This window comes from Neodiprion fabricii, chromosome 4, assembly GCF_021155785.1.
Source record: "Neodiprion fabricii isolate iyNeoFabr1 chromosome 4, iyNeoFabr1.1, whole genome shotgun sequence".
Taxonomy (NCBI): domain Eukaryota; kingdom Metazoa; phylum Arthropoda; class Insecta; order Hymenoptera; family Diprionidae; genus Neodiprion; species Neodiprion fabricii.
In genome coordinates, this window is record NC_060242.1 from 189,842 (window position 1) to 212,320 (window position 22,479).

The 22,479-nt window shown below is 40.3% G+C and overlaps 2 protein-coding genes and 1 long non-coding RNA gene across 13 annotated transcripts in view; 2 read left to right on the forward strand and 1 right to left on the reverse strand.

The window, feature by feature from the left end:
• LOC124181037 overlaps nucleotides 1-12,185 on the forward strand; it is a 26,641-nt gene extending 14,456 nt beyond the window's left edge. For 7 of the 9 annotated variants that reach the window (XM_046567161.1, XM_046567162.1, XM_046567164.1 and 4 more), the window contains 7 exons: nucleotides 1,841-1,953; nucleotides 4,288-4,436; nucleotides 4,540-4,726; nucleotides 5,791-6,077; nucleotides 6,382-6,538; nucleotides 9,174-9,858; nucleotides 10,104-12,185. In XM_046567161.1, the coding sequence (XP_046423117.1) occupies nucleotides 1,841-1,953; nucleotides 4,288-4,436; nucleotides 4,540-4,726; nucleotides 5,791-6,077; nucleotides 6,382-6,538; nucleotides 9,174-9,858; nucleotides 10,104-10,897 (2,372 nt within the window). In that variant the 3' untranslated portion in view covers nucleotides 10,898-12,185. Of the gene's footprint in view, nucleotides 1-630; nucleotides 921-1,840; nucleotides 1,954-4,287; nucleotides 4,437-4,539; nucleotides 4,727-5,790; nucleotides 6,078-6,381; nucleotides 6,539-9,173; nucleotides 9,859-10,103 lie in introns of those variants that run through there. The other 2 variants (XM_046567163.1, XM_046567170.1) reach the window with 2 other exon arrangements.
• On the reverse strand, nucleotides 11,332-17,162 carry LOC124181057. Its single transcript, XR_006870370.1, has 4 exons — nucleotides 17,066-17,162; nucleotides 14,126-14,459; nucleotides 13,831-13,943; nucleotides 11,332-13,725 (listed from the first exon to the last, which is right to left on the reverse strand). It is a non-coding gene; the product is annotated as an uncharacterized LOC124181057 (long non-coding RNA).
• Nucleotides 13,093-20,754, forward strand: LOC124181038 (protein phtf). Of its 3 annotated transcripts, XM_046567171.1 has the most exons (16): nucleotides 13,093-13,220; nucleotides 13,365-13,504; nucleotides 13,574-13,791; nucleotides 13,859-14,042; nucleotides 14,147-14,280; nucleotides 14,363-14,474; nucleotides 14,557-14,835; nucleotides 14,949-15,013; nucleotides 15,238-15,401; nucleotides 15,485-15,618; nucleotides 15,715-16,024; nucleotides 16,103-16,331; nucleotides 16,415-16,510; nucleotides 16,591-16,734; nucleotides 19,311-19,406; nucleotides 19,473-20,754. In XM_046567171.1, the coding sequence occupies exons 1-16, from the start codon at nucleotides 13,108-13,110 to the stop codon at nucleotides 19,620-19,622; spliced, it is 2,568 nt and encodes an 855-aa protein (XP_046423127.1). In that variant the 5' UTR covers nucleotides 13,093-13,107; the 3' UTR covers nucleotides 19,623-20,754. The 3 variants fall into 3 exon arrangements, with proteins under 3 accessions (XP_046423127.1, XP_046423128.1, XP_046423129.1); XM_046567172.1 differs by lacking the exon at nucleotides 16,591-16,734; XM_046567173.1 differs by lacking the exons at nucleotides 19,311-19,406; nucleotides 19,473-20,754 and adding an exon at nucleotides 17,862-19,051.
• The last annotated feature ends 1,725 nt before the right edge of the window (nucleotides 20,755-22,479 follow it).

The following is a 22,479-nucleotide window of genomic DNA, read 5'->3' on the forward strand; positions in this document are numbered from 1 at the left end:
GAATTAAAATATCCCCCACCCTTGCCATTTCGACAAGTCCTGGGGCACGAACGATAGAAGCAAAATTCAAAGTTCATCGTTCGCGAAAAACTGGCATAGAAAACGTTGGCATTTTATTCGCAAACTTCTAGACTTTGTATATACTCGACCAAACCGATCGAGCCTTGTGTTCGTATTTACGTTACGAACTGCACGTGCAGCTTATATATTTCTACGTATCGAGTATTACGTCGGAAAATTCCAAATCCCTGACCTATACAGTTAATTTCGTAGATGGGCGGTAATTGCAGGGACACTTGGGATAGTTAAACCCATCCGCGATTTAAGGGCCTGAGGCGAACAAATGCGTGCGAAACTACCTGGGTAGGTACGCTGGAGGTTTGCATGAACCGAGGGAAAGGAGCTCGGTACCCACCGTCCTTCCAACTGGGCCAGCATGGCACCTTTCTGCCTACCTGAGCTGCTGCTGATCGTTCCAGAGATTGAGAGAGAGAGAGAGAGAGAGAGAGAGAGAGAGAGAGAGAGAGAGAGAGAGAGAGAGAGAGAGAAAGGGATTTTGGAGAGGGAAATTGTTGGCGTACCGGGTTCGGAGTCCGAGGATCTCTGGCAGTGGTGCGGCGATAACCGTACGATCTGTTCGCGCGAGTTTGTGCCCACTTTATTTTCCGGGGTGGTGTAGTGCGTGCTTTGCAGCGAACCCTGCGACCAGTGGCCCTGATAATATTTGTTTCGGGGTCATCGCCGAGGTGAGGAAGTAAACCACGGTCAAAGAATCGCACCCCGAGACTTCTCGAGGAATTTATTCACCATGGGAACCAGAAGCATGGAGGTCGTTTGGGACTCCCCGGCTCAGATCAACAACAATCCAATTGATCGATGGGATTATGCGATTGAACTGGCCTGCTTACAAGGCCCAGATGGTACGGAATGCTCGATTTTTGCACGTACCGACGATGAGCGATTTTCCGATTCTGTGCGTGTGAATTCGGTTTGTCTGGCCACGGTCAGGTTCGGCTGTGCGCGAACTTTAAAAAGAGGAGATACGTAAACAATAAACCTGCAGAGCGTTGATTCGACCGTTAATAAACACTCCGGCTCATCCTCAACTTCCACGAAAATGTTGATTTTGCCAAGTTGCAAGCATTTTGCTTTGTAGCCGAATCCTTCAATATCCGCCGGCTTGTGCTTGCTGAATAATACGTATACATACATGGCGGTCGAGCGTGGGACTCATTGTCATTGAATTTAAAATTATTGGAAATTTAATGGACTAGATGTAGCTTTGCTAATTCAAAGTGTTGGTTCAGCTGCGTTACAGCAGAGCAAATGCGATGGCCTGTGCGTATCGCGACCTTCGTAAAAATGTATAAAATTCTGCGGAGGTCAACGAAAGATGAAGACAAACGTCTCTCCTTGTCTCTCCCTGGATATTCTGCATTGAGCAGCGCACACCACCGTCTTTTGTTTATAATTTTAATATCCGCTGAATCGGACGTCGATAAGAAATACCGTTTATAGAACCTGAGGTTTAACGGAGACGCGAGATGCGAGAAACGCCCGAGGAGGAAACAAGCGATAACGGCCATATCGTGGTTAATTCTCTCTCGTGTTATGTTTCGCGGTCGCGAAAAACGTACATCTAAATCTAATATATAAGTATTGTACGTACATACGTGTGTGCGTGTGTTCCACAAGCTGTGATGACGTGACCGAGCACGATTCGCAATTTCTTATACAATTAGCAAGTCGGCGGTTGAAGAAGCACACGAGGCATACGTCACTGAACTCGCATTCGAACAAAAAATTTCCGAACGGTCGTTAAGTATGTTATACGTTGCAGATCTCCAGCTGGCCGCCGAACTCGGGAAGACCTTACTCGAGCGCAACAAGGAGCTAGAGAATCATCTTAAGCAGCAGCAGAACACGATCGACGAGCAGGCGCAGGAGATTGAGGTGAGAAAATTGCTAATTATGTATGTGACATTAGTTTTTCCCACTGAAAATCGGCCCAGCGCTAGATGGCAAAACACCAGGCCCGAGTCAAACACGTTGCGTGGAATGCGGCGGCAGCCTGCCTGAGTCTCCATCGGGGCATGGTATGGCCCATGGCCCATGCGACGACACGGCCGAGCGAGGACCGGTTTTATTCTTTCAGGACACGCGTGCAGTACGTACGTACAGCGTGTAAAATCACGACGGTATGCCTTATGGTCAAGGCGCGCCCTGGGCCCCCTGGGCCCAAAGCGACACGCGTGCGCGGCGCCTCGTCTGCTCGCCCGCATACTCCGATCAGTTGTGGAATTTTTGAATTTTTTTTATGAAATAAACAGAAACTTTACATTCACGGCTGGAAGTTATGCAAACATCCTCGCGTGTTCTTTTCTCGCATTCTCTGATGTTCACAAGATGTTGTTTCTCCTACTACTCGCGGAAGGCCTGGCCGCGGGTGCAATCTAACGGTTATCTCCTACTATTTCTCCATACTCTCAGAGTAATGGGGCCTGATTTTGCACCTTACTTGTCATCCTTTCCGACCGTTACGCAACTTCGACTACCCTGATCTTCCGCGAGACGTTATATTGAATAGCTGCTGTTTTCTTTTTAATTATTATCTCGCTTCTTCGCGTAATTCGTATGTTGTGGGGAAAAAAAAAAAAAAAAAAAAAAAAAAACTAGCCGTTGCTGTTCAAAATTCAACAATTATATGCCGTGCCTATTATTATTCATTGCACGGTAGTCCGAGGACAAGCTGTGAGGTGTGTAATTTATTCGATAACGTTTTTACGAAACAAAACGGAGACGGCGGTACACATGGCGTATCTTTCTTCATTCTTGTATTTTTTCCGTTCCGTCGGCTGACTGGTTTTCGAACGAGGTAGTAGGTACGTTGCGCGACTTTCACTGTAAAAACACCCAAACAATCATTCACAGTGTACGGTACGATGTCTAATTAGCGGCATATGCTCGCACGGTCTGCCGGGCCAACATTCGTCACTCGTACGTCTGTAAAAAACATGAATCTTGTTATACACCATGTAACCGTAGCACCCAATTCCATACGTAAACGCAGTGCATTTCGTACATGATCTATTCATTGCTCTGGCATTGACGCCGAATGAATGAATGAATGTCGTTCTTAACAGAGTGCTCGAAAACCTCCTTAAACATTTTTTGTATTTTTTGTTTTATTACTTACCGAATTTCAAATGGTTCCGAAATCGTGGATATAACTGTTTTCCCTCAGCACGGGTCGGTACGATATCGTTACTAACTTCAACATGATGTTTGGGAAGCTCTTGACACCCACCGCCACGGGTTTGCCAGTTCTGTTTTCTTCGGAGGATTCCTGGTTACAAATAAATTTCCGCGCTCATTTTTAAACACCACCTCATACATTACAGATTGTATTATACTCGTGCCAGGCATAAGGTATTGCTTTCTATATGCAAATTGACGTGTAAGATCTGTTGTATCTTTGAGCCAAGAATGCCGCAAGGTTTCCGTTATAAAATTAGACCTGTGTGCATTATACATTTTTTATACAGCACCCCTTGCGTAACATCAAAATATCCGTATAACGTGTACGATAACATTTATCTAAAAAACATCCCAAGGCTTCTCGTCATTTTTACCGTGCCCGAATAGATCAAAACACGATACCAACTGGGCGAATATGTCTCACAATAATACATAATAGAATTTTGGTAAAGTGCTAAATGGATATCGATACCTCGTTCAATTTAAGCGAGTGACGATTCACCGATGCGTGGTTCACCGACACGAGTCGGAAATTATCGCAATTCGATACCCATCTCGTCTCGCGATTGTGGTTCTCGATGAACTTGACAACATCGTTCAAGGCCTTGGATCGATTGTTTGCCTGCCGGCCGGAACACGCAACATTTCTCTTCTCGTTGCAATTTTTTTTTTCTTTTTTTTTTTTGCCCGTTCCTCATTCCTCTCTTACCCGCAGGTTCGTGGTAGCTAAAGTCTAAATTCGGCCCGTGTGCGGAAATTTGTAAAATTCTTTAGCCGGCGGGTTTATCCTGCAGTTTTTTCGCAACTCCTTATTGCATCAGCTATATTCTCAGCCGTTTCAACGCCACGGTGCACGATTGACATTTTACACGAGGTTACAACGGGTGACTGCGAATTTCCGTAGAACAAAATTATTCTTACAGCACGCTATTGTGCCAATGCAATCGAGAATGCAATTTTTTTTCGCGTAAGCCTGCAGGTGAAACGAGTCGGGAATGTAAAAGTAAACGGTTATCTCTCTGTCCGCAGTACATGAAAAAGCAAACTGCGGCTTTGAGGGAGGTAAACGATTCTCGATTGAGGGTCTACGAGCAGCTGGAAGTAAGCATACAGGATTTGGAGCGGGCAAACCATCGCCTGGCCCTCGAAAATTCCACGGATAAGAAACAAATCAAGAGGTAAAAACTTTATTACATTGGCTTCTTCGCGATTAACTCATTTTCCCCCTATTCGGCATTTTTCGACTGAGTTTTATGCGAATTTTTCCCCAACTCCGTACAGCCAGAGTTTTAACATCGAAACTCTCGAAGCTCGATGCGAAGAATTACAGAGAAAATTGGATGAGCTTGCCGCCGAACACGAAACTCTGCTTCGTCGACATCGCACCAATGATCATACGAATAATTTGCCAAATCGCGTCACCGCAATTTGGCAGGCCAAGGTATCGCAGGATGGCAGCATTGAAGAGGTATTCGGAACCATCAATTTTCCTTTATTATATGTACATACGTGCATTAGGCTGTATCAGAAAAATCGACTATTTTTTTTTTTTTTTTTTTCTTCAAAATCCAAGTTGAAAATATTGTTCGAAACGACGCAAAAAAGGATGCTGTCCAAGTTTCAGCTCTAAATATTAATGAAGAATGTAAATTCGAAAATTTGGTGATTTCGAAAAATTAACGACGGAGCCAGGAATCGATCCTGGCGTCTAGAGATGCTTAGCCGAAGCCTTACTCCACCAGACCACCTAGCCGCCCTGACTCTGTTGTCCTTAATTTCTCTCATCACCAGTGAGTTCGAAACTGTTTTCGTGCGCCTGTGTATGTATGTATTAAAAATTTCGTCTCTTCCGTCGTTAATTTTTCGAAATCACCAAATTTTCGAATTTACATTCTTCAACAATTATCTTCTCGTAATTAATGATATGCACATCCGCGTATCATCTAATAGACGGCTTTGCCCGTCTTGCGTGGCTTCTCATTAGAAGTAAGAATTCAAATGTAAACATATCATCTACACACTACATTCTTTAACAGTGCTTGAAGAGACAAAATTCTAAATATTAATATTTAGAGGTGCTTCATCGCGATTTTCTATTTCCCACAAAAAAAAAAAACATACGTCCCGGTCTTATCGGTACACTAATGCGTCGACAAGTTACAAAATTCCAGAGTTTGAAAAAACAATTTCTCATGTTATTTAAATGGGAAATAGAAAATTGCGACGAGGCACCTCTTAATATTAATATAAACGATTAGAGCTGAAATTTGGACAGCATCCTTTTTTCGTTATTTCGAAGAATATTTTCGACTTGAATTTTGAAAATAAAGTGGATATTTTTTTTATACGTCCTAATGTACATATAATATAGCCACCGAGTTTTTTTGACCACCGGTGGACAGTATTTTGCTTCGGTGCATGTCTCGAAGAAAATTTCCCTAACGATCTCTGTGAGAATTTCCGAGTAGGTATTTATTTTCGTACACCTCAGCGACAACTGACAATCAGAGTATTTGATTTCGTTTACCACAGGACGCTGCCCCACCTAGCCCGTTGCCTGAAAAATCTGCGGATACGAGTATAAGAGAGCTGGCTTCCACACTGGCTAGCGACGATGAAATCACAGAGTTATTGCGGCAGCTTCACGAGGCGCGAAATCAGAGGGCACGGGAGAAAAAGAGAGTCGCGGAGCTTGGCGAACAGCTCAATTCAATCCTCCAGGAAAATTCGAGTCTCGAAGAGCAGCTCAATATGTGGCGACACAAGGCTGAGGACATGAAAAATCTCCAGGACGAAATCAGCACTCTCGAAGAAGTCAGGTATTCTGACTTATTATTTAACTTTTATACTGCCGATTTAGTTCAATTTATACCCAATTGCGGTACAACCATCGCAGATACGAGGACGAGGGCTTGCGTGGTTATACTGTATATATTCGTAACGAAAAAACTCGACGAAATTAAAGATCATTTAATATCCGATAGTCGATTGATATACAAGTCTGACCAAACTTGCAGTTTTCAAGTACGAAACCATTATTCGTCACATTTTTTGTGTTTGTCTGATTATCGAATGTTTAACGTGTGAAATTTTTTCCTCATGCCGCTTTAAAATTGATCACAGACAAGGGCTCCTCTGCGGTCGGTGTTTGCGCGGCGTTGACAACAGGACGCACGATGCGCTCTCGATAATGTTGGACCAAGAGGAGGATGACGATCTGAGCCTGATCGAATCCATGACGACTGAAAGCTACAGGGAATCCGATACTCCTCTACCGCAGGTAAGGATTTATTCAAATTTTCATCTCCGCCTAATTCGGTGTCATAATCTCTCATGATTTTGCTCAAATTCACACGCCCAAAAATAAACAAATTGGTCGGGATTTTTTTTTTTTTTTTTCTTCTCCTCCATCTATTGTATCAATTTCTTTTCATACAGTTGTACAAAAACTTATTACAAGAGCCACAGGGTTGGACCTCAACTTCGACTTATAGGTGCAGATGAAATTACTTACCGTATCGTAAAATAACCGTGTCAGATTCCCGCATTGATTTTGTCTCAAATATAATATTGTGTCGGGATATTGAGTTTTACGTTGCGTCAAGCAACGAGAGGGAGCAAAAAACGTGACGCTTCCGTGCCCTGCTTCAGAGGCTAAGAATTTTATGTTGGAATTTTTTTTGCAATTTCTATGAATCGTAACCTTCGAGATTGATTTTTTTTCATATACGTGGTCATTTGACACTCACAGCCGTTCAATCCGATTGCCTCCAGTTTCGTACCAATTTAATCTCCACGCCCTGTACTTCCGTGAACCTGAATTTTTACAGCATCAAATTCATTGAAGGTAAACCTATAGGTTTCGCGAAAATATTACAGACACTAAATTTTTGTCTCTTAAAATTATTTTTCAATTTATAATTTTAAATGCACTTATACCGTTCTAGTAATGAGGTGATGGCTGCAGCGACATAACGTAACTTGTGGTTTTGTTTGTGCTTTAGGTGAAAACTATACCGTCCATAAAAGAGAGTAGACAGTTTCTAACTCTCATCTGGATGATAGTGACTAGTATTTGGAATGCGCCGTCTCTTCTAGGCCTGTTTTTGGAAACGTTGGATTATTTGAGAAACGAATGCGTCTTACCGACCATCCTGAAACCGTTCAGAATACCGTTATTTTTATTGAAAAAAATTCTACCGTCAAGAGTTATTCATAAAAACTGAGCTAACGCATAATAATATGTCACGGTTTTAATATGCGTGTATAATACATAATTATACCTACATGCCAGTTGTTTTTATGATCACTGCACGTTATACATATATGCCTATATACTTACAAATACACACGATTATTATTTTTATAGTTTTAAGCTATGCGCTATTCGCATTCGTGAATAGAGAAAGGAAAATAGACGCAAGTTGAGAGCACCCAAGAGAAATTCTAACTGCGCGGTTAGTTTTCCACTTCACTTATTTCATATCGTTTCAAATTTCTATGGACAAGAAAATTGACCAGAGTTACAAAAATACTGCAAATTTTTAATCATTCAATGGCGGCTGATTAATTTTTGTATTTGTAATTCATGAGTTATGAGCTGCTCGTTATCAATTAATCATCTTACTAATAATTTCACTTTTCTTCAGATACAGAAACATTTTTTCCCTAATTTCACATCTGTAGTCAATTACCGATCTTTCATTGCATTATAAAATCGAGGTATAGATCTTTGATATATATTCGTGTATTTGTTCTATCTTAATATACTGTTTGAATTCTTGGATTAATTTTATCATACAACAGAAGCGATGTGCCCTGTTATCTGATCTTATCTGATATTTGACGCATTACTTCTTCAAAGGCTTTCGTCAGTATGAATTGCGAAAAAGATCATGTCTTCGTGCATTTTTTTTTTGTATCGCGCAGTTCAACACTTGGTTGGAAGTTCAGTTTTTTTTAAAAATCTTTAGTTCTGTTTTTCACACGTTATTAGTTTTAGTCTAGTTCCTAATACAATCTGTGCGTACAGGAGTATTAACGTATCGATGAAGAGGTAAATCAATCATTTTGTCTGATAGCAATTCAATTACTTAAGATTTCGTTTGTTTACCATTATGCTCTATAAAATGGCGTAGTATATAAGACTGATAATGAGGGTTGTAATTTTTTTTTGCTTCGTCCTTTACATTTAGTCTCGTTTTTTGCCCTCCTCTTTTTTATTTTTTCTATTTTGTTGATATAATGTTGACATATTGTCAGGAATACTTGTCGCAATTTCTTATTCTGTGACAACAACGTATTTCACGCTAGCTTCCTTCGCTCTAATATTTTTTCGTAACGGTTAAGTGAGACATATTTAATTTACGATATTATATTCGTCTAGTCAGATGATTTTTTTGTAATAGCTAGGTTTTCATCAATTAATCATATTCTTCGTCCGATTTTTGACGCCAGATTTATATGATGTCTTAAATAAAGAGAATTTTTTACAAAATATATGTTACAATGTTTTCTTTACATAATAAAACATACATCCTATAAATCTGGTGGTAAACATGCATCATCCTTCATTCCATTTCATCCCCATGCGTATTGGAAAAGGATCATAATCAATAAATAATCATAGTATATATATATATACCCTATGTTTCTTTTGTTATCTTTGCTATTCGGTTTTTCAACACCATCGGTGCCAATCGTTTATCGTCTAAAGACGAAAAACTGAAAAAAAATATTCTATAGATCTCCTTCCACTGTATACTAACGCCCTGACTTCTAAAAATCCAGACAACAATTGGCGTTGTTAGTTATTCATATACCGCTAGGCTGACTATATGACTCTGTTAAATACCGGTTGGCAATCTCATTGTCAATGAAACATGGGATGTAACGGATATAATTTGTTTCTGCAGGAAGTTGGTCAGAAATTCCAGGAAGAAGAGGTTGAGGACAACCCTTACAGGGTTCTTGTCGAGAAATATGAAGCTTTGCTCGAGGTGCAGCGGCACCCGGCACCGTGTAGAAAGGCGAACGGAGGAGGAGCCGGGGGCTGCTTGTCGCTCCAAGAAGAGCTGGTTATGTCGGGAGATTTCAACAGCTTTATAAACGGCTCTTCGTCCAACCAGCAGGAATCGCCGCCGACGCAGGTCGCGAGTATAAAGCGCGAAGTCTGCGCGTTACCGGCGCCGAAATCCACCGCTATCGAAACTCGCGGCAATAAGGGTCTCAGGTCGGCGTGCAAAAAGCCCTTCTCCGGCACCCCGACCGACCTCTCGGAGGCCGAGTCATCGTCCTCTGGGTTCTCAGACGAGACCAGCAACAAGGCGACGCAAACGGACGACCCGAGGTCGGGCTCGCTTCTCTGCTCCATCGCCGACGGCGAGGACTGCAAGTTCAGCATCTATGACGACGCCAGCCCCATCGAAAGCCGTTTTCGCAAGACTCCGGAGTACAGGCAGCTGTTCCGCGAAATATTCGGTGTTCTGAAACGCGCCGCCGAAGCGAAGGACGAGGGCGAGAAGCTCCCTCTTCTCGACGACGCCCCCGGCTCATCACCATCCAGGGTTCCTCCGGTCAGCGTTGACGGCAACAATTACTGTAAGCCCGCTTATACGACAGTCGAACTATTGATACCGCCATTATTCCAATCGGCAATAATCGATTGTCGAATAACGAAGAGTCTCAACCAAACCGCGCTCTCTTATCAACTTCAACACTTTTATCATTTTACTGCCGTGTTAATCGTTCGACTGTCACGAATATAATATAATATTATAGTTATGTTTGTTCGCATCCCTTTCAAGCGCAATTTATTTCAAATCGGTACATTGTTTCCCAACTAGCGAGCCACCAATCTACCTTGAAGGAAAACGCTCCGAGCGAATTCACCGACGACAATCAGAGCGTGGTTTCTTCGGTCGTTTCCGAGCCACCGTACAGAAGCACCCCCGATTTTGGGGCGCAGAAAACAGGTCGACACGAGCCCTCGCAGTCGGCGAAACCTGCCAACAATTCATCCTCTAGCGTTAACGGAACCGAGGAGCAAACTAAGGCAAATGGGATTGGAACGAGGCAGGGGATCCACCTCACCCCGATAAGACGACAGCCCCTTGAGTACCTCTCGATCGGAGTGAACGTGAGGAAAAAGTCATCGGCGAAGAAGAACAGTTCGACTAAGAGAATGCAGGTGGGCGCCGGTGAAAGGCCGACGACACCGGATTCTGCTCAGGCGACCAACAGCAACAGGACGAAGCCGAACAGCGCGGGCAGGAGGAGATTCCGGGCGCCGAATTTCGGGCCAGAACAGGCGGAGAATGGAGGAGGCAACGGGGCCGTGTGGAACGGTAACACGCTGAATTTCTTCCCGAGCAAAACGATTGGCAAGGACACCGTGCAGAGCAACGGGGGAACACCGCCGAACACCAAGCAGAGCAACTGCTCGTTCGTGAGATACGTCAGCGAGCATCATAGCACGACGTACGAGTACCGACCGGGCACAGCGTCAGCCGAAGTTGCGCGTCTCAAACGACTCGAAATGTCCTACGCGGAGGCACTCCGCATGCCAAATAAACCAAAAACGTCACCTAATAGTAACAGTAGTAGTAGCATTAATCGTAGTATCAATCGTCGACATTAACTTTATTTAAAATTTTTTTATTTTATTTTATTTTAATTATCATCATTATTTTAACTATTATTATTATATTCTATTTTTTTGAGGCGCGTACACGTAGATCGATCTTCCGCACCAAGTCTGTCTTCTACCTGTAAGTATATATCCTATATATTTATATTACACTCTATACACTGTATTTCAACACAGTGAGAATAATTTTTTTAGTACATATTATACCATACCGACCTACGCCTTCAACGCGCAGGCTGGCCGAATTATTCCCCCTAGGGGATTCTGGATTGGCTTTAATCGCTGCAGGTGCAGCCATGTCATTTATATCCTCGTTATAATAACTCAAACTTGTAAATACAGTATGCCTAACGAGTATAGCATTTAGGTGTTCTTAATTTGATGTATATTTTTATTATTCCTACTTGGTATTTTTAATTTGATCGTATGTTTTTATACAGCTTTTGCTCCCGTTCTTTTCCTTTCATTATTAAATTCCTCGAATCTGATCGAAGCATAGTACGCCTGTCCATAAGAGTGTGATTGCTGTAATACAATAAGAAATCTGCAAAGTGCGTGTGTACAAGCGTATTTAAAAAATCGTCGCGAAATAAGATACCTATATTGAGTTCTGTATAATATTATTTCGTAAACCATGAAATGTACGGGTTCGATTTTTACGTAATAATTTAATTTTAATTCAATACGATGTGGTAAGAAGTATATACACACATTATACATACATGCATATGAAGGTGATGATAATAATTGCGTCGAACGTTGATTAATTGTTTTTCTTCGCATAACGTAATACAAAATAAACACGTACACAGAATTAACATGTACGTATTGGATGATACAAACACATTTCAGATAACGTGGACGTCTCACCGATTTGAACGAGACACGATATTTTCAAAACGTTAACTATACACTTACACATATATGTGCCATAGAAATTCGAATGATAAATTATTATGACTGTTAATATTATCATTGTTATTGCCTTTCCGTCTTTGATACACGTCTTACATCCGCGTATAATATACAACTGCGTTTGTGTTTAATTATTTACAATAGACAATTTAATATTTATATTAGTCAATATTATGATATTAATTACAATCATTGTGTTTTATTATACAGGCGTATATATTCTATATTGGACCTTGTAACGACCAGGTCAGAAACAGAACGAGATGGTAATTTCGAGAAATAACCTCAGCGAATGACCAATATACTGCAGTAGTTTTTATATACACTTAAGACCGTCAATAAAGCAAAGTCTATATCTTGTACATTTCAATCGAAAAAAAAAAAATTCATCAATTATTCACCACATCCATTCCAGATCGTCAGTAACTGGGATGAACATGACTGAAACATACAATAGCCGAAACCGTATTACTCGGGCTTTAATAAATAAGATGCAACGAGTATTGAATACTTTATGCCTATGCAAAATAAAAAGATGCATCACTCGGTTGTTTCTATGAGCTTAAAGCAGGTGGCAGCAGCGGTGAGTCTTTTCTCGATCGAATATGTGCCTTCGTCTGCTTCGTCGGTTTTTGCGTGACGCCAATTTGACACCAGTGTTTTCGAACCTGCCGACGACACACGGGCCGGGACACACGTCATATCGACTATTATAGGCGTGCGTACTGCGATTATCCGGACCTATGTAGGTCGGTTCTATGTTTAATGGTGTGAGGAGACTTACAGGTGCAGGGTTGAAACAGCTGTCGAATTGCGATGTATCTACACATATATGTACGTTATACGGGGACACGGCGTATTGTATACATATGAAGTGACATCTCTTCTTTTTGAATGAATAATTAAATAAATAAATTGACAAACACGAAACGACGAAAGTTTTAACCGTCAACGCGTACTTATCGCAGTATTCGTCATTTTACGTTATTTAACGCCTAGCCACAGGACAGGGAAAAATCGCAAGCGACTTCTCGGTAATAAGTGTTAATTTACGTACTACGTACGTACCACTGTTGCTTAACTTAATCTTCCGTATATTTATTTATGTCGGGTACGAAAAAACTTGCGATTATGTACTGAACATCTTCAAGTTTGTTCATGTATTATCCTCACCACATTCAGTGGTCGCAGCTGGTCATATCACTGATTAGAAAACCTGTGTTCCTGTGAATAATGAGTGGGATACGTATAGCTAAAAAACGAGCATTCAAGCTCATACAGCAGAAATGCATATATTAAATAAACTGTCAGAGGTCGAATTGACAGGTTCTGCTGTTTGTCTTAAACGTAAAGCATCGCTGAATTTCTGCATTATGGGCCTCAACGATCTTATGTTCTGGTTAGTACCAATTTCGTTATGTACTTTTCATTATATGAATAACAGCAACTTGTACTCACATTAGTTCTTTGAAATTTTGTAAGCCCTTGACAGCTACAAACTGACATCTAAATTTATTTCATAGTTTGTCTCTGCAAATTTTAGGTATCAGAAAAAAATTGGAACTTATGATAAACAGCAGTGGGAGAAAACCTTGGAGCAGCGATTCATAAACCATTTTATATGGATTCCTGTCGCCAGAGCAAACTTCAAGACGAACTTGATAGATGTTGATCTAGTGAGAGGCAAGTAATCGTATGACCCTTGTCATAAATGTGAAAATTATTCATTTTCCACTGATTCTGATTTCTTAGGGTCGTCGTTTCCCAAAGCAAAACCCGAACACGGATTATGCACTGTTGCTTATCTGGCTGTCCAAAGGCTCCTGTTCCTCCCATTGCACAAATCTTGGTGGGTGCAGCAGACCAGTCCACGAATATTTTTACTCTTCTTACTCCTTTACTGCCTGCAAATATTTAACATCGGCGTCTACTACTACTACTACTCAGTGAAGGACAGCAGCGAGCCTGAAGTGCGTTCGAAAGTTGATGTCTGTTCAGCAGTCACTTACATCCGATTTCATACCTAATCATTTTCAGATTGTATCAGCCTTTGAAGTCCTGATTCCAGCCGGTATGATGCTGATACTGTGCATGGTGCACTCTCAGATTGTTTCCACCAGCTCTGGGCGAGCCACGGCCAACAGTGAACACAGTGCCAAACCGAATAGATCGAAGCGCCGGAGATGCCACGTGAACAAAAAAAAGACACATCACAATCCACGTGAGTGAATTAAATTCCTATGAATAAATAGCCATGGTCTTTATCGTGCAAAGTATTTATTACATAAAATTATTTCGATTTACGACTGTTTCCATTCTTCCCAGTTGCTCAGGAGGCCAAGTATTACCATTATACACGCCCTAAAGAAGCGAGTACTGCTGTTGGTGGAATTTCATCATCCGTTAGATTTGCCAAGAGCGTTATTATCCCAGAGCCCAGCATCGTATCTCCTATCCAGGCTGGTTATCACAAGCGTCGTTGAATCTTATCTTAACGGCTACAATTGCTTGATCTCCTTCTCATGAAACTTTATATTACAGCAAGTATCCAACGATGCTCGGGGACCAGAAGAGAAAGATACAGCACTCGATGCAAATTTTCTAGATGCACATGACGGTCCTGTTGATGGTTCTTTACCTACCAACAAACCAGGTCAGATAGAAACTTCCCCCATGAGAAACGTATCTCTCCATTATAAATCTAATTTAATTGATTTTTATTTACTCAATTGTAGTGGTGAATGACGCTAATGGTAAGCCACATCCTGAACTGATTAAAATTCAACAATATATTCATCAAGATGACGATGGGTTTGAGAGCTTAAATGGAAATGTTTCGAGCGAAATCGGAGAGATTACTGCTGATCAGCTGGCGACTCGATTCGACTGTGATGAAAGAAAGGAGAAAAATGAGGAAAAGCGATACTGCGCTGGAAAATGTAAGAACTGGTACCAGGGTGTAATAAATGATGGGGGACAGCATCAAGACGACACGCATCAGTGCGAATCATCAGGTCTGAATAACGTGTTTTCCAGTTATGTTAGAGCGAATTGAGTACATTAGTCGAAGCGTAGAAGAATTATTCATTTCATAGTTTTTTTTTAACTATAAATATTTTTCCCACGGTGAACATAGCTCAATCAAAAAAAAGGAATTATTTGGATAATGGAAGACAGCAGATGAAAGATCCAGTACGTATATATTATTCTGTTTTCATTGAATACATCGATCGTTTCTCAATGTATTTCATCATTCACGATTATTCATCATACTATACGACTTAATGACAGTTTTGAACGATTAGTTAGCTGTGTGAGAAAGCTTTACCTCTGATCAAATGTGTTATGGCTGGTGATAAGCAAATCTGTGACCAATTTAAATAAAATGGTTCTTTTTATTCGCTGAATCATATAAGACAAGTGAAGTCTCAGCCACATTTGTCAAATATGATAAGCAGTGCGAAAGTGAAGAAGAAGGTGAGTGTGAAGATGCGGCCACACAACATCTCACGGAAGCTACAACATCGGCCACTGAATGGATGGGTGTCACCACAAACAGCGACGAAGAATGCAGCTACAGGTAAGAAGCCGAAATGGTGTTTGCATAATAACAGCATCAAGTTGTTGGTATTTAAATACAGTAAATGAGAAATCAAATTTTAGTTCCGAACTAGAGGAGTCAGAGTCAGATGTCGGGGTGAATGTCAACCCGGGAGAATCATTGGAAAATCCATTCTCCTGGGAGTTTGAGATCCCAAAATTCAAGCGGATTCCTTCTTGGTCGGCACCAGACAGTGGTAAGTTTTGTCAAACATTTCATTGATATTTTTTTTTTTTTTTTCTTTTTTAAGTAGAAAATTTCTCTGATCAACATCATAATCCGCCTATTGCAGTATCGTGTACTATTTGGAAAAATGGACATTTGGGAAAAGTTGAACTGTCTGTTCTTGAAATAGCGTCCTTGATAACATACAGAGTCGAAGCCATACGAGAGAGTATGGACTACTTTTACTGTGGTCTTGTATTTTCCATAATACTTTCTTTCATACCATCGATGTGGCGGCTGAGTGATCAAATAAGAAAAGACCCCGTCGGTAACATAACAGGGACCCTAGTTCTCGGGGATTTGTCACAGGTCATTTTGGACACGTATCCAGATACCCTGTGTCGAATTATTGATATAGCATTTGGAACTACACTCTGGTAAATGAGACTTTGAAACTTTTCTTGTAAGCTGAGTATTAGAATAATAAAAATTTACCAATTGTGTAACTTTTTTAGGGAGCGCACGGTTATCCTCATATCTTTTTTCGAGAGATTGACGCTTTCTTGCCTCCTTTTCTTCCTGGTTGCTGTGGCGGAACGTACTTACAAGCAGCGTTTACTGTGTGCTAAATTATTTTCCCATCTAACGTCTTCGAGGCAAGCCAGGCAGTCGGAACTCCCCCATTTTCGACTCAACAAAGTTAGGAATATTAAGTCGTGGTTAAGCGTCAGATCCTACTTGAAGGTAAAATGTTTATCTAATGTTTTGCTTTTCATCCAAAAATTGTAAAACATTTAAAAATAGTCAATCTATCTACTGTCTTACAGAGGAGGGGACCCCAACGTTCCGTCAACATGATAGTGTCTGCTGTTCTACTTCTCACATTGCTCTTGCTGTCATTCATAAGCTTAGAGTATATAAAGGTAAGATTCAGCTATCGGAAATCTTACTTTAATAAAACGCTGCACACTTCCGGATCTGACGAAATCACTTTAACCTTCAGGATTCAGAAAGTCTACATTCACAATATACCGTCGAAGCGCTCTGCTGGAGTTGTGCTCTCGGAATATTTATCCTCCGTTTCATGATGCTCGGTACAAAGATAGACAGAAAGTACAGAAACATTTCGATTCTGCTGACAGAACAGGTAATGTGTTCTTCAATTGCCCCATTTTACTTATAGCAAGAAACTTGACTTGTGCATTTCATTCGTTTTCAAATATGATAAAGAGGAAAAACCATAGTCCGTATTTAAGACGTGTTTCTACTTGTTGCAAAATAGAAGGAAATTTTAATTGCTAGTGAACAGTGAAACACAAAAATAACAATTTGTGTACATGTACCCACAATAAAGATCCGAAAACTCTGTGGAATTCGTGAAGCAATAAATGTAAATGTAAGGAGAATCTAATCCTACGTAAGTTGGCAAGTTCTATCCGTTGATTGAGAATACACAGTAAAACTATCTTCAGACTCACTCGGCCCCACACAGGTGGAAGAAATATTATCCCATGGCTGAATGGCTTTATATCTTTAGTCAACGTTCTATCCTCCGGCCTTCGGCTAACAATATCTTTCATACTCGAGTCTGGTGAAATGCGTAAGCACGTGTCGGAGGTTTGATTGGTGGTAAAATCCAATTGGTGGATTTTCGTCCAATCAAGACCCAAGAGTGGGGGTCTGTCTGTACTCTGCAGCTGCCAATTGCATCTGCCGAGCATCTGCCGAGACCCTTCGCTGCCAACCGTAGAACGCAAAATACAAGCGGATTTATTCAACGCGTGCTAAACGAGAAACCCAGCGGGTGTCGAAAGGATTAGAAAATAAAAGTGAAATACAAACTACCTAATACGAACTTGAAGTCGCGTAAGTATATTTCGCGGCTAATTTAAATCCACGTAATTGTTAAAAATTTGACCAAATTACATTCCTAGCGTTGGCGGCAGTTGAAGATGTCAATTTGAATATGACACCTGGCAGTTGCGAATTAAACCGGCAAACTCTCAGGACTCGGGAGTCTAGCTCTGTTAGCTTTAAATAAAATTGAGCAATTCTATCCTCCCTCAAAAACTGCAGGAAAGTTGATAGGAAGGTGTGCATATAGAATTATTTGGAGTCAATTCTGTATTTCAAAACACGTCAGTATTTGTTTGTAATTTCATGCGTACAACATAACGTTTTAACGCTGTGTAATCCACTATAAAGCTGATCTCCACCAATAAATTTGTAACCAATCCCTGCTAACCGCAACCAGATATTCACAATGGACACTAGGCTCAGGGCAACCAAATTATCTGGCGTTGTGAAGACGTATAAGAAGAAGGCAACCACTACCAAGCAGTACCTGAAACCAAGCACGTTGGCTGCGATGAACATTAATCTCCCGGTGAAAGCGGATGTTAACAATCGTGTAGTGTTGAAAACGCTATCCCATATCCAGGACAATGTCGCAGCTGTGACAAAGCGTCCTTCACCTCAGGAGGATGTGATCAATGCAAATGCAGTGAAGCCAGCAATAGTTGCAAACGGAGCTATGACAACTGTAAAGCCATTGATCGCTGCAAAGGCAGCGATGACAATAGTGAAACCAATTAGGCCGAAGCTTAGCAAATGGGATTTCAAGGGACGTCTGGCTTATACGGAACAAGAGTTGGTATACTTTAAAAATAAATTGAAGAACGCGATGACAGAAAGCAGCGAGCTCACCACAGTATCGGAAACCTTGTCGAAGAGTGCGAAATGTGAGAAAGAAAGGGGAGAGGAAGCTGAGAAAAGATACTGTGAATTGGTTGAGGAACGCGATAGGCTGACAAGTATAATGAAAAATTTTCAAGCGACCTCTGAGTCACTGAAGACTGACGTTGACCAGCTTAAGACTGAACTGTACAAAACACAATGCAGTCTCAACCAACATAAGGAGGATTATGAAAACCATGATGCCGAGATGTCAGCTGCGGTTAACAACATTGAAAAAGTGATGAAGGAGAATTTTGAGCATGAAGAATCTGTGAGGTGCTTGAAAAAGCGCAACAAGGAACTCGAAATTGTTTCAAATGACCTTGGGAAGAAGAGGCAGGAGATGCTAGAGACTCTTAAATTGTTGAAAAGGGACGACTAAGCTGACATTACATCCCTGTGATTGATTGTATGATACATTACGTAGAATTTGTCGGAAATTTGAAGTTAGCTTGAATACCCTTATTTTGTACGAGAGGATCAAGCCAATCTCAAGTCTTATAAATTAAGTGAATCTTGATCCTGGGATTCAGTTTGCTAATTTTACCAGCTTGCAATCTAAAAGAATTATTACTCCCAATTCGTACTCTGATCTTTTCATTTGTAAAAATGTTCAATTTATTACTTAAATATATTGGTGTCAGTGGACAGAGTAATATATATATATATATAATGAATATATGTATTCTAATAAATTATTATTGTTATATCAGGATTGACAATATCTAATTTTTTCTTTTCGTGTTACCTCTACATTTTTTACATTGAATAAGTTGTTAAAGATAAAATGTTCAATATAATCCAAATCTTGCATAGCATTCATTTTAAAAACATGATGAGAATGTCAAATAAGAAGTGACTGTAGAAGGGTAAAGATAGGCAAGGTGCATTACATGAATCTGTGACAAGTTACTCGCCTAGAGGCGTGCCTAATTTCATAAATTGCTTACAAATATACAAAATTGGGTACCATTTTTCTTTGTGCAGATCAATCTTTACCTACAAATTGAGCAGAAACCGCAAAACAAGGACGAACTTATGGTCGCTAACAGCGTGCTGAAGCTGGCTGCAGATTTACTGAAGGTACATGATAGGGATAAGTGGATATGAAGTATTACCATTACTTTAACAACTTCTTATGATTTTCAGGAATTAGAAAGCTCTTTCAAAGTGTCCGGTCTCCACGCAAATCCCTACATGTATACCATCACCAAGGTGGTCATACTTTCTGCGCTCTCGGGAGTTCTGTCGGAGCTTCTTGGATTCAAACTTAAGCTACACAAGATCAAGATTAAATAATAAAATCTCAATGTAGCCTCAACTTTGGGAATGCGTTGTGTCATAATAATGTGCTACGTGTAGTTTCGATTTTCGAATTCGTGGCAAGGTCATAAATTCTCTACCGGTCTACTTATATAGAATAGAATGGCACTGTATAAGATAGAGGTATGTATGTGTTAGTCAAAGGCCGAACTTTCTACAGCTCAATGATATAAAACGCGTTATGCAGTGGAGTACCAGTGTCCGTAGTTGAAGATCTCATACGTATGGGATCATTATAGATATACAAGATGAAAATTATAATAATAATAGCAACGCATAATAATAATCATCGTCTTGTTTAACGCAGAAGATCGTCATTCTCTGGGATAGTAATGACCTTTGGAAGCTCTTAATAATCATTATGCAACACTATTTCTTTGTTCGAAATTTATAACACATGTAGTCAGAAGAACAGCTGTGGCTTACTTTAGTTGCAATTTATTTTTTCTTCTACCGAACTCTCTCACGCAGCAATCAATGGTTCTGTTCTGACCGTTACGTCCAGCTAATTATGATTATCTAAGTTGGTTATTTTATTTATCTTTCATCCTACCGGTTCAAATTATCTCATTCTTAACGAATAATAATCAGCGATCGAGTATATGGTACCTTGGTATTCAAACAAGGTCGGAAAGTAGGGGGGAAAAAAATTTGTGAACAAAATTGATGATAGGTTGAACGAGTAGTCGCATCAAACGCAGCATATGTACATACATACAATTAATTGCATATTACGTTTCGATTTGTCATAAGCATGTTTATTGTAACGAAAATTTCTAAACACCGTAGTTATACCAGGCAACTTTCTGCATTTGTTGATCATTCAACTAATCACAGTAAGGGGTTGTTATTGTTATCGTTGATGTTGCCATTATTATCGTTGTTGTCGTTGTTGTATTATACGCCTATAAATCTAGATACATATTATGGTCGCATGAATTTACTCAGATGCAGCTTTGACTAAGTAAATTGGTGAACGAAAACGAAATTCGAGTCTTATCGTGGTGGTAATAAGTGTCTTAGAAAAAAAGAAATAGTAAATAGTTGTAAAAATAAATAATATCGGACAAAATAGATATATGCAATAAAAGTTCGAAATCGAAAATTATGTTGCTTCCAATTTTGGCCTGATGGATATAAATATTTATTATTAAACAATGAGCCTGACGTGCATGTCAGTGACAAATAATGATGTGAATAATCACCATAGGAAGGAACAAAATTTCACTAGTATTATGTCTGAAATATTATCTATCGTAATAATCATAAATCTATAGGTATACAACAGGGTATGAATTTACATTACATTTCGAAGGGAGAGCGGGAATATTTATGCATATACATTTACACAATAAGGTATATATTTTTCAAATTCATGTCTCTTCAAATATTGATGTCGTTTAGATCTAAGATCACTTATTCGTTGCTAAAAGCGAAACCCGTGCAATACGTGCAATTAAATGTATCGTGAAACGAAAACATCTGATTGTAGCTAATTCACCGTACGTACGCGCAATGGCAGAGCCTGATTATAAACGACCCCACTGACACTGGTAAAACCGACTTACGATAGGCAATTACTGCCGGATGATTGTGTAGCGCCTAATCGCAGGCAAGCCTACGGTACCGCTGCAACTGTATGCTCACGACCCTTGCAACCACTTATCACGCAAACTTATATAACCTGTAAACACTATTTACTATTAATAATTGAACAATTAAGAGACTGTGGATATAAATTTTTTGCGGTTTAGGTTCGGTTAATTGTTGGTTTGTTATTTTGACACAAATTATATGGTCGTCATAAATTTAGCCGTGTGTCATGTGCTCGACTTTGCACAACACTCGGTACTTTTTCCGCGTTTAATTAGCTATCCTATTTATTATTTCTTCCGCACGTTGTTGGGCATTCGTCTGCGTGTACCCTACGCTTTAATACTTCGTTACAAGTATACGTGTTCTGTGTCATTTCCGGGGCAAAAAGAATAATACAGGTTAAATAATAACCTCTCAAGATTTCACGGCTGTGAAATTCTGTGGCATTACACCTCTCCTCCGTATCAAGTGATTGCGAAGATTTCGGGATAACGCAACGATCGTGAATATAATAATGTTCACCAATCGTGCCTCTAATTATCGCTACGTGTAAATAACAATATGGGTAGATATACTGGGTAATACGCAGGAAGAATACAAGTCGAGCGGTTACTCGTGTTGAACGATAACTCCAGAATCATTGGAATTTGAAGAAAATAAGAAGATCAAGATTACAAATTCTTGTAACAGAGAAGACCCATAAGTCCGATCAGAACTATAGGTATCGTGATGTCGGATAATTAGGTATGTGTGTACGTTGAGGAATTTGGTTTAATCCAGTGTCGCTGCAGTCCTGAAATGGTTTCTAGGCCGCTTCGGTACCTCAATTGTAACCGGGAACGCCGCTATTAACGAACAATCCAGTTGGTGTCTGATGCTGGGAGGTTGGATTAGGGCGGCTACGTTCCGCTCGTTCCGCTCATACCGAGTGGTCAAAATGCAGCCTCGTCGGTGATCAACACGAATTTCTCCGTATGAGCCATTTGACTGCGAGTTTTATTGGTAATTGTGACGGAAAGTTTGACGGAACATTGGAATAATTAGTTCCGAGGTGAACATTTACATGCAGAAGGGTTGATATTACTTTTTGCACCTGTAGTGCGAATTGTATGGCAGGGTGTTTCTCTCATACGGAATGAGAAACAGGTGGAAATTAAGCAGGGGAACCCCAACTGACGGCGGTTTGGAAACTTAACAACTGCGTGCCGGGAATTCGAACAAGATATCAGTTGATCGC

Coding starts and splice junctions, on each gene's coding strand:
- LOC124181038 (XM_046567171.1), top strand. CDS start 13,108: ATGCATATATTAAATAAACTGTCAGAGGTCGAATTGACAGGTTCTGCT. Junction 14,281..14,362: donor GCATCGTATCTCCTATCCAG/GCTGGTTATCAC, acceptor TTTATATTACAG/CAAGTATCCAACGATGCTCG. Junction 15,402..15,484: donor GACGAAGAATGCAGCTACAG/GTAAGAAGCCGA, acceptor ATCAAATTTTAG/TTCCGAACTAGAGGAGTCAG.